General features: G+C 32.5%; 1 protein-coding gene across 4 annotated transcripts; it reads right to left on the minus strand.

The window, feature by feature from the left end:
- Positions 1 to 787: 787 nt before the first annotated feature.
- LOC127807793 (fluoride export protein 1) lies at positions 788 to 13741 on the minus strand. Of its 4 annotated transcripts, none has more exons than XM_052345902.1 (7): positions 13389 to 13741; positions 4922 to 5367; positions 4695 to 4772; positions 2694 to 2792; positions 2093 to 2285; positions 1476 to 1900; positions 788 to 1347 (listed from the first exon to the last, which is right to left on the minus strand). In XM_052345902.1, the coding sequence occupies exons 1-7, from the start codon at positions 13420 to 13422 to the stop codon at positions 1129 to 1131; spliced, it is 1494 nt and encodes a 497-aa protein (XP_052201862.1). In that variant the 5' UTR covers positions 13423 to 13741; the 3' UTR covers positions 788 to 1128. The 4 variants fall into 4 exon arrangements, with proteins under 4 accessions (XP_052201862.1, XP_052201864.1, XP_052201863.1 ...); XM_052345904.1 differs by having other exon boundaries at positions 4922 to 5371; positions 13389 to 13740; XM_052345903.1 differs by lacking the exon at positions 13389 to 13741 and adding an exon at positions 7647 to 7868 and having other exon boundaries at positions 4922 to 5371.
- Positions 13742 to 18316: the final 4575 nt, after the last annotated feature.

Consider the following 18316-nt stretch of genomic DNA (forward strand, 5'->3'; position numbering starts at 1 on the left):
ATTAATTAACGTGATATATATAATTTTATTTAAAATTAATAATATTTTATAATAAAATGTAAACTTATTATTAATTTTAAATAAATTTATTTATATTACATCAATTTATAATAATTATTTTACTAAAATTATTTGCTAATATAATCTGTATCATTTCATATCTTCTAAGAAGATTTTTTATTTTATTATTTAAATGTTAAATTCGTTGTTTTAAAACATTTTTATTTGACAGGGTCGAAATAAGTTCAAATCTAGAGGGAAAAATTTTTAAAAACAAAAATTAAAATGTAAAGTCCATTAATTTTATTATTTATTACTAAATACATTTTAATATTTTATATTTCAAAAAGTAATGACATCCAATTTTATCATATTTTGAAAATATCTTTTTAATATTTTCTAATACATACTATAAAGTTGAAAAATTAAAAAAAAAATAAATTTTCTATTTTTTCATTAGAGATTCAAGAATATAATAAAATATTAAAATTAAAAAGTAAAAATAAATATTTTCTATAACTGAACATACATTCAAATTACGATTTTAAAATACCATTAGTTACGATCCCTCCATCCAAATGCATCCTTAAATTTGTTTCATTCACAAACAATTGTAAAAAGTTAATTTTGCTAAGGTTCTTCATTCTACTGAATCTTCCTCTCGTCTTATCAGAAAAATAAATGAAGTTCAGACCACCAAGCTTAGATGCAACTGTGGCTTCCCCATTGACTCTTGTGCAAAAATGAAGTGCCTCAAGTGATGTAGCATAAACACAACTTTGCAATATTGTTGCTACCAAAATTTTCTATTGCTTGCGCTAGAACATAAAATTTGTCTAACGTGAACAAATTAAGAGAGGGACATGGGACCCATACACGAACCCCAACCCCCTGGCAACCCGCATTAGACAACATAACAGGCCTCGTTGTTCCTAAATAGATATGAACATTTTGACTAGAACAGATGTAAAAACAGTCTTCTGCAATAGCTATTTACAAGCAGCCGAGATCAATAGTTTATTGTGCCATGATATATTGGCATAATAAACTTCAGAAGCAACTTACCATGGATGATTGTTGCAGAGTTCCTTTGCATCGGGCGAAAGAGAAGACAATTAGATCGACGTACTAATTGTAGCCCTTGGCCCAAACGGGTATCGAGTAAATCAAGATGCCCAAGCCGAATGACATGAGAATAGTGATCAAGGCATAGACGTAGGCTCTCCAAGACTGCTTGGTTTGCCTCATTGCATGGAACTCGGCAATGAAGGTAGAAACAGTGCTTAGGCAACCCAACAGGCCAAACTGTACCCCGTTTGCAATCGTATAAAATTCCTTTGTATTCACCTGAATAAATAGAATCAGAATCCAAGTAGCAAAGTAATTAGTAATACTAGCAGCTAAACCAAACTACAGAAATTGTTATGATAAGGCATTCTTAACAATCAAACCGTAGACTTTTGAATGAACCTCACCGCTTTCTTTAATGTTGCAAGAGCTGCCATGACGCAAGCTGCAGAAACGTTGGCAATTAGAGTCCCGAAAGGAATCCACTTCAACAATCCGGCTTTTCCTATGCCACGCCCGTTCAGACGTGCTAAGAACCACCTGATCCAAACACCGAATGGTCCAACTAAGCAACCCAACCATAGCTGAGCTTCACTGCCACCATTTTTAAATTCTCTCTTCTCCAAGGCACCACTGACGGCCAACAACAAGGCTAACATTAACAGCATAACAGCCATAGCTGCAAGCTGACGCCTGTAGTGGTCAATCTTCCCATTGGTTCCAGAATTAGAGAACCCGTTCAACTTAAGTACGTCTAATTTTTTAAGAACCCAACGGATGCCTGGAGCTATCTCTACTGCACATATGATGGAAAAGGCAACAAGGAACAAGCCTGCACATTAATGTGAAAAGTTATCATCTTACACATTGAAATGAGCGATGAAATGTCTTCTTATAAAATTTTCAACACCTCTGCCAAAGAGACCAGGATGATGGGAATAAAATTCAAATTTCGTTCATATCATGGGCCAGTTTTGTATGTTACTTGCTCATCCTAATAAATTCACGTGCAATTTTATATTACCTATGAGAAAACCAAGCACAACAAAAACCCATTGCCCTTCTACACTGAGGTCAAGCATTTTCTGATTCCAGCCACTGAAAGTTGTAAGGCTTCCCAAGTAACCAGTGGTCAGTCCAATGGCCAAATGATCTGAAACTCTGGATATGTCTCGTTTGAAGACAATGCCAAACCACCCCATTAAGAATGAACCGACCTTCAATTAAAAAAAAGAAGCAGCAATATTTGTGTGAGAACAAAAACAAACAAGTGCCTGATGACAATACAAGAGAAAGTGACAAGTCCAGCAAATTGAGCTAATGCCTACCATAAAGCTTATAAGAAAATTCCCCACATAAGTAAATTCTAACAGAAAAAGCAAACATAGGCAACCATTACAACTGTGTGCTAATTTCTTGATCCCAAGCCCACCATAATGAGAGAGACCATCAGGAATTGCGGCAGATTTAAGTGGTACAGTCAGTGCAACAACATGATGTAGAAAAAGGTAATTGGCAAAATTGTCCAGACTACTAAGCTACCTCCTATCATCTACTGTCACACAAAAATAGGGTGTCCAGTAGCCCAAAAGAAAGAAATAGAACAGAGAGAGAGAGAGAGAGACCATATTAGAAGGAAGATCAAGGTACATGTAGAATCCATCACTTGTGGCACCAACTACTCCAGGGCCAAATAGTTTCTGTAGTAAAAACCTCGTCAAAACCTACAAAAATGGCATAAAATGTGTTCAGAATTTTTGCAAAATCGTAGAGAGAGAGAGAGCAGAATTTGCTAAATGACCATTAATAGAACAACCATAACAAATTCACAGGTGAGAAGTGCCATCTGCTCCTCTTTTTTGATAATAATGATTTCCCCACGCTTCAAGAAAAAGTATCATCCAGTTGATAAATTCACAGGTCAACATGCTTAAACAAACTGTCAAAAAATATATGGAAAAATATGGGCAAATTGCTTAAACATATATGGAAAAAGGAGCACGGATACAATTTCCACCAACTGTCAAAAAATTAGATGGAAAACATGACAGTTGCCCATTTCCTTCCACACATAAGTAGATAAGAAGAGTATGGAGGCAAGGAGTTTAGATACTAGGACCTTCAAACTTGAAAATTGGTAATGTGGTATTAATTCACCATCCAAACTCGACACATTTATAAATCACTAAGATTCACGTGCTCGTATAATAATGTTCAATGAAGTGAAGATAAGAAAGTAATTTGGTAATAATTGGAGACCCAAAAGCAACATACTTCTCCCCTATTGTCTTCCAGATGCTAGGATGTAAGATTGGGATATTGTCTTCAGCAGAGTTCAATATCTGATAACAAGAGATTCTGAATTATGATAATATGCTAATTGCTCTGCAGCAACATTAACATTGAAAATTCTACAATCATCCAACAGCCAGACACCTGTTGTTAAGAGACAATAAAAAAAAAAACAAATTCAAGGCTTATGACACCAACAATCCAGTAAACATTAATTATGACAAATTTGGCTTTTGAAGTAGCCTTTGCATTTATTCATCGTTAGCATGACTTTTCTTGAATCTTGAAGCAGTATTGGCATTCAATAATTTTCAGCCACAATAAAGACCCATACAAGAAAAAGACAAAAATAAGAAATAAGATCATATGTAAAAGCTTTGGAGTGACTCCAATTGAAGATAAGATGAGGAAGTTATAATTAAGATGATTTGAACATGTAAGAAGAAAATCAATAGATGCACTAGTTATGTGAGCGGATGAAATGGAGAAGGTTTGTAGCAAAAGAGGAGAGAAAGACCAAAAAACTTGGCGGAAATCGTTAGACATGACATACAATATAATGACCTTATAGAAGATATGGCCCTGGATCCAAATGGTTGGGGTCTAGATTTCATATAGTCAATCCCACCTATTAGGATTAAGGCTTGAGGAGTAGTTGCGGTAATAAAAGACCCATAATTTCTAATTAGTTGTATAAGATAAATGCCAGGGATATTTTCAATGATATAACTTCTTGGATGCAAATTAACTTCATATGAATGACCAGTCACCTCTCTTCATCATTATCCTCCATTCCAGTAAGGCTACATATAAGTTCAAAGTTATCTTAATCCTCTGCTAGCATTTTGTTTTCACTCATAGGTGATCTACTTAGTAGCACGTACTGAATAAATACTTCTGGCCAGCATTTTTCAGTCTTCACATTCTAGATCTTCAAGAGAAGCAATCCCCAACTGCAAAGTTAATCACCTCTCCAAGTATCTCTCCAGTTGTCTTTCTTGAGGATTACCTACCATAACATTTTTGCTAATAAATTGATTGTCTAGAAGGCAGGGAAAAAAGAGTAAAAGTAAGCTACTTTAATAAAGATTCTCCACAACATGCTTACATTTTGATACTTAGAAATTCCAGATGTATAAAAGCAGAAGTAAAATAAACACTCTGGTGTATAAAAGAGTAAAATAAACATACAACGAAATCACTCTTGTGTATAAATGAGAAATAATAGTGTAAAATTACAGTCAGAGCTAGATCAGTTATTGCTAAATGGAGGAAAATACAGAAAAATTGAAATAGGCATTAAAAAATGACAAAGTAAAAGTTTGGCACATTACCCCAAGAATTCCGAAAACAGATAGATGGATAAGGCATGAAACATAATCCAATAGCCAAGGTAGCTCTTTTTTGTTCTCCTACATATGGAACATGTGAGACAATTACAAGTAAATATTTGGAAATAGAAGGGAAAACTGAACAAGTTTCAAAAAGAACCATCTATATGGCCACTTCCCCAGAAATTTGTATCACTAACAATAAAGGCAAATCCTGGATGAAAACTCACTTGCTCCTTGTCTTCAGAATGTATGATTGCATCAGTGGAAAGAGGAGATATAATGTCCAAGGTTGACGGTGATACAGGCGAGGCAACTGTTGACAAAATTGGATCACGAGATCGAAGTACATATGACTGTAACAGAGCATCCTCAGGAATGGGCATAACACTGCCATTTTCCATATCAACAGATAGACGATTCCTGCCACTTCCACTGTACCTGTTACTGTGAAGTGCTCGATCTCCAATATCACCAGCCTCTGAAACAGACTCACTGTCAAGGTCATCATCTTTACCAGGGGCGACTGCATCTGTGAAACTAAAAGAATGCCTTCTCAAAGAAGAACCACCACTGCTTGACCGACTAAATGATCCAGTTCGCCTGGATTCAGAATCATTATTCTGACGATCCATGAAGCCTGCATCAGGGCTCTTGAAAGATTGTTCCTGTTTCCCTGGCTTCACAAGCAACAGCAGTGGGACTCCAATGTTAATTCAACAAACAGGAAACGATGACGATCATAATGATGTAACTACTTGCAATTTTCAATGAGATAATATCAACTACTCCACTTGGGAAATCTAACAAAAAATATGTGTGGCAATTAGTAATTCCACCGGCCTGGAGTTTGATGTCAAATAGACAATCTTGAAATAAGTCTAGACAGGATAGTAATTGTATTTGATAGATATTGTTTACATGGAAGCAGGAGAAAACACATAAACAGTTATGATTGCAACTAAAAGAAATCGTTGGTAAGTGAGACAGATCTGCATATAATTCAGCTTTCTAATTAATTAATACCCATACCTGACACAATAAGGGGCTCTTAAGGCCATTTGTATGCATGAGTATATAATAATAGATTAAGGATATCACGCTTGCAGCTGCCGATTTAAAAGAAATATACAGAAAAGAAATAACAACAAAAGGAAATCAAAAGCAATGACGTAATATAAGATACGGTTGCTTTACTGTAACTTTGTTGTTGATTTTTCTCAACCACTGGGTTAAGACTTAGAGAAATGACTGCTACAACCCAAAAAATGAAACAGCACGCTCACAAGAAGAAAGCCAGCAAACAAACAAACAAAACGAAAATAGGACACTTTTTTGTCATTTCTAAACATTGAAGCATCAAGATACTTCACAGTACTGCATAACTAGTAACTTCTCCAGGTTTATCAACAGTCATCTTGAAACTTAAAGAGAGTACTAAAGTAGAATACTGTAAACCTAATAAAAATTTAAATAAAAAAAAGCAATTTGAACTATTTGAAATGTAGAGAAATACACTCCCCCTTCCGTCCCACCTACTACTCCCCCTGATTCCCTGGAGGAAAAAAAATAAAATAAAAAAAGCCCTTGTATATTCAGATACACTAGAAAAAGGAAATCACACAAGAAAGAAACCAATAAATTTTATGAAATAGGTCATAATTCCAGTCCCCTCACCATGATACCAACGTGATTAATAATAACAAAGTATATAATTTTGACATAAATTTTGTCATAATTTACGAAAGTGCAATTTTATACCAAGACAAGATCACCAAACGTACACATTCTAGATGAGACAGATCACGGAACCAACACCACAAAAAATATATTAACAGCTGAAGTAGACTACCACTTGATAAAACAGTGTAACTTATGAATCTAAATATAATGACTATGAAATGCCCACACCAAACAAAGCAATTTGGTGATGCAGCACCAATAGGGGAACAGGGACGCAGAAAGAGAACATGAACAAAAGAGAAGGAAAAGAAGAAGAAAAAGAGGAAGAGGAAGAGGAAGCAGAAGAAGAAAAGTAGAATAACAGAAAAGAGAGAAAAGCCAGAAAATACCGAGAGGAAGACAGATCTGCCAAACCCAATAATTGAGTAAGGTTAACCAAATATTATTATTTTTTACAGAATGAGCCCCATATATACTGGTGATGAAGGGATTGCCCAATAATGAAACAAGCAATAAGAAAGAGGGAAGAACTAGAGCATCTAATACATAATTTAAAATCATCAAAAAATGGGTATTAATATTCTTGTGGCAAAATGACAGAAATGGAGGAAACAAAAGCAGGCAGAAAAGAAAAATACGCTAGATATATCAATGGTGCACAAAAATGATTAAGTTGGACGCAAATTTAAGTGGGTCCAAGACTTCAAGCATAATTACCAACTTTTTTAGTTGTAGAAAGCCTGAAACTGTAAAGAAGGCAATTTTGGCCCACCACCACTATCGAGGGACACAAATTTATGTGTGCTTCAGCGTTCAAGATATGTCCTCAGCCGAGAGTGCAGCACAAAAAAGCCAAAACGAAACTAAACACCACTAACCAATCCAAAGTTAATTAGGGTGTTGAACCAATATTTATATTGATTTCATGCATATTTACAGTCATAACATTAAAAAATATAGAAAAGAGCGAAAAAGTGACACCCAAAAAGGGTTGCCAAGTGAGGCCATGAAACAAACGTTCAGTTGAGAAAAGACAAAGCATACAATTCCTCCAACCAAATAACATGAAAAAGATGCATTCATGTCACACCAAAGATCTGTTCTCTGCACTTTCCAAATTCATATTGAAGAATCAATTAATTAATCATACAGCAAAACCCAGATGAACAAAAACCATCAGACAAGCGAGATATATCCCAGAAGTAAGATAACAATAGGGCCTGATTTGATCCACGCATGATATTATATATACGCACATACAAGAGACGGTACCATGAAAAACTATGATGAATCCCCCTCCAGACGCCGGCCAAATCAAATCCAGGAAACTAGGATGAAAGGCGAAACAGAAACGGCCGTGTTTACGCTCTTCAATATCTGCAACAGATATGCATTGTCTTCTCGTTCTACTTTCCCCAAAACCCAAATGGTTTGGATTTGAGAACACAATTTAAAAAAAAAAAAAAACAGATTTACAGAAACTAAATTGAAAGTCGCTATACGCATCACATGAATGTGGGTTGAATATATATATATATATATATATCCTTAAAATTTATTATTGGAAAAAAAACTAAAAGAAAAACCCTCAAAAGTCAAATATTGCCCGCTTACGCCGCAGTATTTGACCCGACTTACGTCTCCTACACGCCTCCCCAAACAACCATTTTGGGGGTTATTCCATTTTACCATTGGTAATATCCCTCTTTAACTTTAATTCCTTCTTTTAATACTAATCTTCAAGTTCTAAATCTTTAATTTAATTCCATAAAAAAACACATTTATTTAAGTGCTTCAACTTTCATATTAAAATCAATATAATGCAATTATTCTTTGATAATATTAGCAATGTTACTTTTGACATAATTTTTTTTTTTAATTAATATTTAGATTTAAACTACAACGCAAAATGCATAGAGAAATTAATCGTCCTTGTTTAGTTGAAAATGTTTCGATTTGAACAAAATTTAACAGATAATTTATTAGATTTAAATTTCCATCTAAAAACAAGCCCTAGTTTTAACTTCTATTCTCAGTTATCTAATATAGATTCTAGACAATTATGATTTGAATCGAAAGTTAAAGTAAAAAATATAATACAAACAAATTTTCACATACTTTGTAAAAAAACAAAAATTCACGCATTTGACTTAAAAGAATTATGATTAAGTAGTTAATAACTACTAATTTTTATTAATCATTTTTATAGCATAGACTGCAGAACGTTACAAGAAAATGACGACAATAATTTTAAAATAAATGTTACGTTTCATAAAATTATAAAAATTAGCATTTTTGTTAGTGGATAATGCTATCGGTATTCCTTGAACTATCTTCAAGCTACAAAAAAAACTTTTGAAATGATAAAATTACCTTCACTCAAATTACAAAATTGCAAAACACCCTTCCTTTTTCTTCCTCTCTCCTCTCACCTAGCGGCCATGGCTACCTCATCTCTATCTCCCCTCTTTCCATAGGTAATTTTCTTCCTCTCTCCTCTCACCTAGTGGTCATGGCCGCCTCATCTCTCATCTCCCCTCTTTCCATAGTTATCTCTAGTAATTGTTTATCACTTTCATCTTGTTGCATCACCTTCTCACCTCACGCACATCAACTGTCAGTGCACGCAAGGTGAGGTGATAGGATGGCCATGATGGGCGATTGTTGGAGATGACTATGGAAAAAGAGGAGAAAAGAGACAACGAGTCACTGGATGAGGGGAGATAGAGGAAGAAGAGGGAAAGGCATTTTGTAATTTTACAAGTTGAGTGAAGATAGTCATTTCAACTCTTTTAGATAGTCTAAGGTGTAAGGAAAATTTTATATGTAACCACCTATTTTACTCTCTACACTTACATTAAAAAATACTTAAAAAAAATCATTTTTACTATTACTTGCGGCCACCTGTCATTATTGGCGACTACCCATCATCGTCGGTGGCCCAAGCTTCCACCGGCAGCCACGTTCCTCACGACTACTGGCGATGACGGACGATGCAAATGGAATGACTCTTTGCAAGGATATTTTGAAGAAATAATTATGTAATTATAGAAGGTAAGTATGAAAAAAAAATGAATATAAATAAAATTTCCAATTCGAGGAGTACTAATACTATTTTCCTTTGTTAGTTGACTTCTTTTCTGCTTGGTCCCATTCCTCTAATGAAAAGGACTTTAAACACTGTACGTGGGCAATATTGGTTTGACCCCACAACAGTTCATTTCAACTTAAAAAGCAACGCTTATCGCTTCTAAAATTTTCAACTCAAACCAAAATTGTACACCATGACTATGGGCTATTGTATATTTTTAGGGTAATTTTCTTGATCGATTTAAATGTATTTTTTAAATAAAATTTATGTATTATATACTATTTTAATTACAAAAATATCTTATTAATTAATAAAATATTACAAAATATAATAAATTTATCATCAAATAATATAAGTGTTTTTTAATTAAAAATATAATATAATATTATGTAAAAATAAAATATATATTTATTACATCATCCTAAGCTTTCAAGGGTCATTCAAAATAAATTGTAGCAAACACAATTGTTATTATAATTTTGAAAAATATGCTCTTGGGACATATGAAATTTAATATAAATATAAATAATATTCTAGACGTTTGAGAAAATGTAACATCCCGCATCGAGCGATAGGAAGGACCGGAACAACTTACCCTGATGGGCCTACACGAACTTCCCAGGGGGGTCACCCATCATTGGATTGCCCCAGGTCAACCACGCTTAACTTGAGAGTTCTTTGCCAACATTCAGCCCAAAAGGTATCCAGTTGGTGTTGTTTTCTTTCTTACACTATCCTCGATATATACTAACCTCTCTGGGCTCTCGGGGTATTACATTCTTCCCCCCTTAAGCACATGACGTCCTCATCATGCGACCTTACAACTGGTCCCAGACCTTATCCCCTTGGGGGCTGCCATCCTAGAAGCCTGCCAGAAGCCACTCCTTGTACATGCCCTCAAGCCCCGGCACCACTCCTCGCCCTCATCGAACCGCCTTCGCCAAGGGTCGACTCTGATACCATTTGTAACGTCTCGTTCGAGCGATAGGAAGGACCGGAACAACTTACCCTGATGGGCCTACACGAACTTCCCAAAGAGGTCACCCATCATTGGATTGCCCCAGGTCAAGCACGCTTAACTTGAGAGTTCTTTGCCAACATTCAACCCAAAAGGTATCCAGCTGGTGTTGTTTTCTTTCTTACACTATCCTCGATATATACTAACCTCTCTGGGCTCTCGGGGTATTACAGAAAATACAATAAATACTTTTATATTTTAATATTATGTTATAATTTCCATTATCATTAATTAACCCCAATTGAATGTTCAAATATGACCAAAATACCCATATAACTTTAAAAACTTCTATTTCTCTCTCTTCTTGAACTTATTTTTATATCTTCTCTTCTTCAAGTTCTCTCTATCTTTTGCAACGATAGAGATGGTTGTTCTTCTCTCTCTCATAGGCAATTAGATTACAAAAACTCTACCATATCGCTAATCTCACTTACAAAGCTATTTTTTCTATCTCTTTTTATTAGTCAACTATGAGATTCATAATAATGACGTCCATAGTTCTCCATGCATTTAATTTGAGAAAAAATATTTTTTTTCCTTTTTTAGTGCCTAGTTGTTATTTTGATCTATTGACTTCAAATAACGCTAGCCTAACCCTCCCTCTCTTATTTCGTATTCTTCTTTATATTATCTCTTTCTTACATTTTTATTAGTGTGAATCTCAAGGTCGAGGCTCATGTTGGAATTCCAAAAAAACAAAATGTATGTATAAAAAAATGGCCAGTATATTTACAATAATTAAAGCAAACCTAAAAAATGATTATAGTAATTTACCTATAAATTATAAAATTCTTTAGAAATTAACAAAACAAGTATATAGTATCGTCTTAGGTTACATGGGACATGGCATCTATAAATTCTAAACGTATGTTTGTATCTTATGGTTATAAAAGTGACTTTTCCGATTTGAACCCAGAAAACCTCAAGAAAATGTGTTTGAGCAATTAGAGTTTAATTAGCATTGCTAATAGCTTTATATTATTTCTTTAAAACTAACATTTAATAAAATATAATTTTATTTTAAATAATATTAAGAGTCATGTCATATCGTCTTCTCATTGAAAGAGGTGAATGAGACTTTGTGCTATTATCTTCTTTGTCTACCACTTCCTTCAATGAGAATCCAATATACCGTCATCAATCATGACTCTTATTATTATTTTTAAAAAATAATTATTTAAGAAAAATAAGTTATTTTTAAACAAAAGTATGGATAGTTCCTGTAGTTTTGTATAAAAAAACACAGTAATTTTTAGTGGACATACTATTATTAATTAAGTTGTTTATTTTTCTTTTAATAATTGCCACTTTCTAAAGCAGTTTTTTAATACCATAGTGTTTTTTTAGTATTTTATAAATTTATAGCACAATAATAAAATATTATTATTTATTTTTAATATTAACAAACACAATACCTTACTCAATTATTAAATACTATTTTATCAATATTACTTTTACAGCACAAACATAATAAAACACAATATAGTACCCACAGCACAACAATACCCAATAGAGCCAAGTCTTGGAACTACTTTTAGATATAATTTTATAATAATTTTGTTTTATAAACAATAAAATACTTTACCTGGTTTTAGAGATTATTATTCATGAAACATGGAATACAAATAATCAATGTTTTAAAAATCGAACCAGAGAAGGAATCGGCCTATTAATTGAGTCCCGAGTCACTTGGTCTGATCGATTAGACTGGAGTGGTCCGATCAGATGATGTCATAAATATATATATATATATTTTATAATTAAATAATATATATTAAATATATATTTAAAATATTAATATTTTATATATTATTATGAAAAATGTTATTATTAACTAATATACAACTAATATTTCATATATAATTGTTATATATATTATTATAGAATTAATTAATAATCAAAATTTTAAAAATGAGTGAGGGGTAAAAAAATCGAGGTCAATCCGGTTCCCGATTCACCGGTCCAACGAGATTTTGACTAATTTTGACCGAGTTGAAGAAGATTTGACCTTTTAAGTTAAATCGGACTGGATAGGTCACTGATTCCTAGTTAAATTGGTCCAACCGACCGATCCGATCTGATTTTTAAAACATTACGAATAATAGCATTTTAAGATGCTTAGTTCTAAAAACATTGAAATAAATACAAATTCAACCAAACAAGTCCTTAAAAACTTTGGCAATACTTTCTTTTTTCTTTCTTTTTTTATGAAAAAAAAAAAAACAAAGTTGGGATTTAAAAAGACAAGAATTAGATATGACATAACTGAAAATTTTCTCTTATTTAAATTTATTTGTGAGTATAATATTTTTTCATATATATATATATATATATATATTTTACAGTTATAATTTTTACTAGCACAATTGACACGCTCACGACGTCTAACGATTATGAAAAAGAAAATTAATTATTTATTTGGTTCCATTCTTTTTTTAAAAGAAAAGGATAATTACAAATTCACCCCTTAAGCAATTTTATTTAAAGAAAAGTTACAAAACATAAAAAGATGTTTTTGAAGAGTTAAAAATAAATTTACCTAGAATAACACTAGATTATGGGTTTGCTTAATAGTATACAATAATAGATAAAAGATAGTTAATATAAGCAAACATTTCTTTTAGATTTTTTTTATTTGTTAAAATATTTTTTTATATATTTTACTTAAAAAAACCACAAAAACTAATGAGCAGTATCCTCGTTTAAGAACTGCTTAAAAACAAATAAAAATTAAATTACTAGCGCCGGCGTTTCAAGATCGTTCCAATCTTAAATTATAAAGAACAACTAATTATGAACCAAAGGAAGACAGAACGATCGATCGAGTACGCGAAAACCAGCGTAAAAGCCACAACTACAAGCAAGTGCATCATAATGCATACAGAGAGAGAGAGAGAGAGAGTACCGTATGAATGTGTGTAGTCCCAGCAGGAACTCATCAGGCGAAGCTCGAAAGGATCACAAACCAAAACTGAGCCCGAAATCAGCAAGTTCAAACCAAACGAATTCGCTTAAGAAGGAGCTAGCGAAGAAAATTAAGCGAACCAGAAATCAAGGAGCTAGAGCTAGAGAGGAGATTTGGATACACACGGTGGAGAGATGAGACACCTTCGGAAGAAGCGCAGCTGCGTGATCAAGACTCACAAATACACACACGCATATATATATAAATATATATCTATATGAGAGGGAATATGAATTTGAGGCCGAAATTTTGTTAAGGCGAAGGCGGTGTTCAGAGAAAGAAGAAGAAGAAGAAGACGTAACGTAAGAGTGTGTGGTGTGATCCACAGAGATTGGCAGATAGCCTCTTCCTTTTGGTTTCACGGTCACGCAACGGAAAGGGGCCAGAACAGAGCGGAAAGCCCCTGTCAGTTTAGACGCCCCAAATTACCTTTTTGGCCTCCATATTTTCTCGCCTTCACTATTTTATATTTTTTTTTATCCATATAACAACTTTACGTAGATTTCGTGAGGCCTCGCGGATAGTTGACCTCGAAAAAATTAAGATTTATTTGTTGAAATTTTTATTATCAACTTGAGTGGATCTAAAAACTAAGGGCCAAACTTATTTATTTAAAAGATTGTTGAATTTAAGTTCAATTTATTTATATTAAAAGAGAGCTTATTTCTTTTAAATTTTAATTTTTTGTATTTGATGAGTTTATATCGAGATCGTATTTTCTTTTTTTTTTGCTTATCGAAAAAAAAAAAAGAAGCTAATTTGTTGAATTTTTTTTTATTTTTGTTCATTTAGTTCCTTAACCTTTTCCGACTTAAAATCACTCATAAAGTTTTTAAATATGTTAATTCAATTATGAATTTGAGTTGAAAAAAAAAAACAAATAGCACCTTTAATAGCAAATTATATCATTTTATGGGCAAAGTTAACTATTTTAAAAAGTTTAAGAACTAGAGATATTCGACGCCAAGCTAGTGATAAATGTTATGAGTAGTAGGTAAATAGATTGAAAATATTATTTGAAAATTGAATTATGATGTTTTTGATGATATTTATACAATGATATATTATATATTAATATAACACATAATATAAAATATCAATACATCGAGTGTCATCAAAAAAATGAACTCTATTGCATACACATAGCAAAAAAACTTCTAAGAACTCTATAAGAACTTGGGGCCAACAAAGAAAATTTTGGCATCTGAATTAATCGAGATCATGCAACCAAGAAATTGTATATGTAGCAAAATATTAAAAAGGTTCTTTAGAGGTTTGAAATAGGCTAAAGCAATTAACTCTTCTTTTTAAGTTAACTAGCAAAGAAAGTCCTTCTATAAAGAAAGAGAAGAAAGACCTAGAAAGAGTTTAGTATTAAGTCATTGGAAACTTGACATATGCAATTGTATACACAAGACTAGACATAACCCATGCACTTAGTGTTGTTAGTCGTTTTTTGTCAAATCCAAAATAAGAACATCAAGCTGCAATCAAGTGGATTATAAGATATTTGCAAAGTATTTCTGGTATGTGTTTTTGTTTTAGTAATGAGAAACTAGTATCGTAGCTGCGAATATGATCGAAAATATTGATTATAACAAGTCTATCTCAAGTTATGTGATCACTTTTTCAAGAAAAGTTCTGTCTTGGCAATTAAGATTACATAAACGTGTTACACTTTCTATTACTAAGGCATGATTTATTGCAACTACTAAAAGTTGCAAAGAGTTGAAGAATCTTTTTCATGAGCTTGTTTTCAAACAAGACCTATGTGTTTTGTTTTGTGGCAATCAAACCACCATTCACCTTTGTAAGAATTCTATATTTATGCAAGATTCAGACAAATTGGCAAAAGTTATCATTAAATTTGAGATATTTTTAATGACAAGTTGTTTGAAGTTGAGGAAATTCACATCGATCACAATGGATCAAATATGTTAACAAAAGCAATGCCAAGGGAAAAAATTTTGAGATTTATCATTCTACTATCAGGATGATAAATCTCTTCACATTGTAAAAAAAGTGGAAATTTGTTGGGTTGAGCTTACTCCTTTGTGGAGATGGCCCAAAATATTAGTTTACTATTTAATAATAAAACCCATTTGGGTTAAGCTCATATGAAGACATAAGGGCATTTTTTGTTCTACAAAAATGTAATATTTAAAATGATTATTTTACCTCGTTTAGTTGCTAGTCGTTTTGGGAAAAATTAGAGACAAAAAGTGTAGAATTTTTGTGTTGAAGAGGTATAATTTAGTTATGATCAAAAGTCTATGTGGAGAGGTTGATATGTGGTTCGATTTAGTTGAAATTCGTTAGCATGTTCATGACACATGGATCTACAAATTAAATGGTGAGGATCAGTTTTGGAATTTTCTATTAATGGAGTTTTGTGGTAGTTTGCTAAGTTTCTATTTAGTGAAATTTTTCTTATTTTCCTTATTGAAGTGGTTTAGTTTTCAAAAATGATTATTCTTAAAAATATATTTGTTGAGACATTATTTTATGCTTTTAGTTATTATAATTATTGATAACTAGAGAAAACCTTTGTCTATTCCTTTTTCTTTTTTTTTTTTTATAATTGTTGTAGCATAACTCTCAGGGAAAAAAATATCGTTCTCTGGAGAAGGTTTATTCTCTTAGAGAAAGTAACGATTTCCATATCTCACAACAACATTCTCTTCCAGTTGAGTCATTCTTTTAAGGACACCCCTAGACAAGTCACAAGTAATAAATATGACTTGTTATTGCCCCGAGCAATACTAGCCCCACCTTAAGACATTCCTTCTCCCAAAGGATTTACTAGGGCTATACTCCTATAGGTAGATTTCTCCTGGGCTTAATTCATACTTAACCTAGGACAATTGTGTCCACACTTGGTGCATAAGTGCAACGTGACCCATTACTAACATCTTAGGGGTATAAATATCCCTTACCCTTCATTTTTTAGAGGAGGGATATAAGACTGGACAAGAATTGAACCTAAAACACAGTAACCTCTCATTTAAAGCTTGACTTATTTGTTTAGCCTGATTGTTTATCCGAATAAGTGACTATTTCTTCTCTCATACTACTTTAACTTGCTTCTTCATCGTGACTCTAATTAACTTAAGCATTAAAGGGCACATGAGAGGGGAATCCCCATGTCTTTTGGTCGTGTTATGCTTTGCAATAACTTTCTCCCTAACAACAAAGACTTCCCTCGAACTGTTACTCGCATCTCTCTCATGGAAAACTTGTTATTTGTTCAAGTTTGTAGTTGCTTATTCAAAGCAGATCCACTCGTAGAGCTCTTTCTCAAATAACAGCATCATCTTCTCCCAAACGAGTGGTCACTTGTCCTTTTTGTGCATTATGCTACCTTGTTCTAAATATTCCTGCATTATAAATTTCAATTGTTGTATTTTGTAGAAGATTAGAACGGACTCAAATTCCATAATTTTTGCTCATCACATTAAATGGGGGGTTTTCACGTAAAATTTTGATATTCTTATGGTTGATATATTATTTTATATTTTACTTAATTTAACTCTAACTAAGTTGACATAAGAAGGAAGAATTTAACAATTTTTAGATATCTTTGTGTTAAGTTATTACTATACCGTGCCCTCTCATATTACCAAGTCCCCTTCAAAGAGTGAAAAAGCAAAGTTTAGTGATTAACAAATTAGTATTTTTCTTGCTTTGCACAATATTTTTAAATTTGAGTCTCTAATTTTAATCTGCAATATTTTTAAGGTGGTCTCCCCTCTTGATTACAATTACCCCACATATTAATAGCGATGAATTTGTACTCTTTTTTCAATAAAATTAGAACTTCTACTTGTACAATAAGTTAATAACTACAAGTAGACCCAATTGCTTGCAAGATTAAACAATTTTTCTTCTCCAGAAATAGAAATTTTAATTTTTTTTTATTATCTTAAAAATTAATGAGCCAAGAATCTTAGCTCACAATCTTAAAATCATAAGAGTTAGTTTTTTATTTCTTGCAATCCTGCCCCAAAGCTACCCAAAAATCATAAAAACTTTTAGTCTAATCTTATGTTTAGTCCTTGGTATTACAGACCCCACTGTGTCAATCATCAATGATCACTTTAAACCAAAAGTTAATTGATCTTTGTCCATAAAGCACATAATTATTTGAGTTGATTGACGAACAATGAGCTAATCCAACTAGTGATGCTCATTATAATTAATTCTTTTCTAATATTTTTTAACATTAAAGTATTTGTTAGCATTATTACACGAATCAAACAGACAATAAATCCATCTTTATGAAAACAAAACTATCAACTCTTACTACTCACATAACTCCAAATGACTAAATTGTAATATTTTTAAATAAGACTACTTAGATTGTTATTCTAAAATTTGTGTCCAAGTAAATTTTATTTTTCTATCCATGTCTCTTAGGATGACCGTGTTTGTGCGGTCTTCGATATTTGTGCTCTCGATTATGTTAGGAAAGATAAATCGCAGATTGGACCTTTGATTATTGTACAGGGCGAGAATCGAACTCGCAGCCCACCAAATTAATTTTCTATCCATATCTTTATCCGATATAATTAATGACATATTAATTTTTTGTCACCTAATAAATTAGTAAGTTTTGACAATGGTCAACTTGGTCTTGTCGCAAAGAAAATTTGGAAGACTTATATTCTCTACTTACACTCAAAAAAGAAAGTTATGAACAAAAAAAATTGATTATGATTAGTTTGAAACTTATTAGAATTGTCACTTTGATATTTAAATGATAAAAAATGATGGAGAGTTTTAAGGAATCCAAGGACTAAAAAAGAGAAATGAGAAATAAATGTCACTTTTTTTTAAAAGGGAATCTAGAATATATTTTAGAGTTCAAA

This window comes from Diospyros lotus, chromosome 8, assembly GCF_014633365.1.
Source record: "Diospyros lotus cultivar Yz01 chromosome 8, ASM1463336v1, whole genome shotgun sequence".
Classification (NCBI taxonomy): Eukaryota; Viridiplantae; Streptophyta; class Magnoliopsida; order Ericales; family Ebenaceae; genus Diospyros; species Diospyros lotus.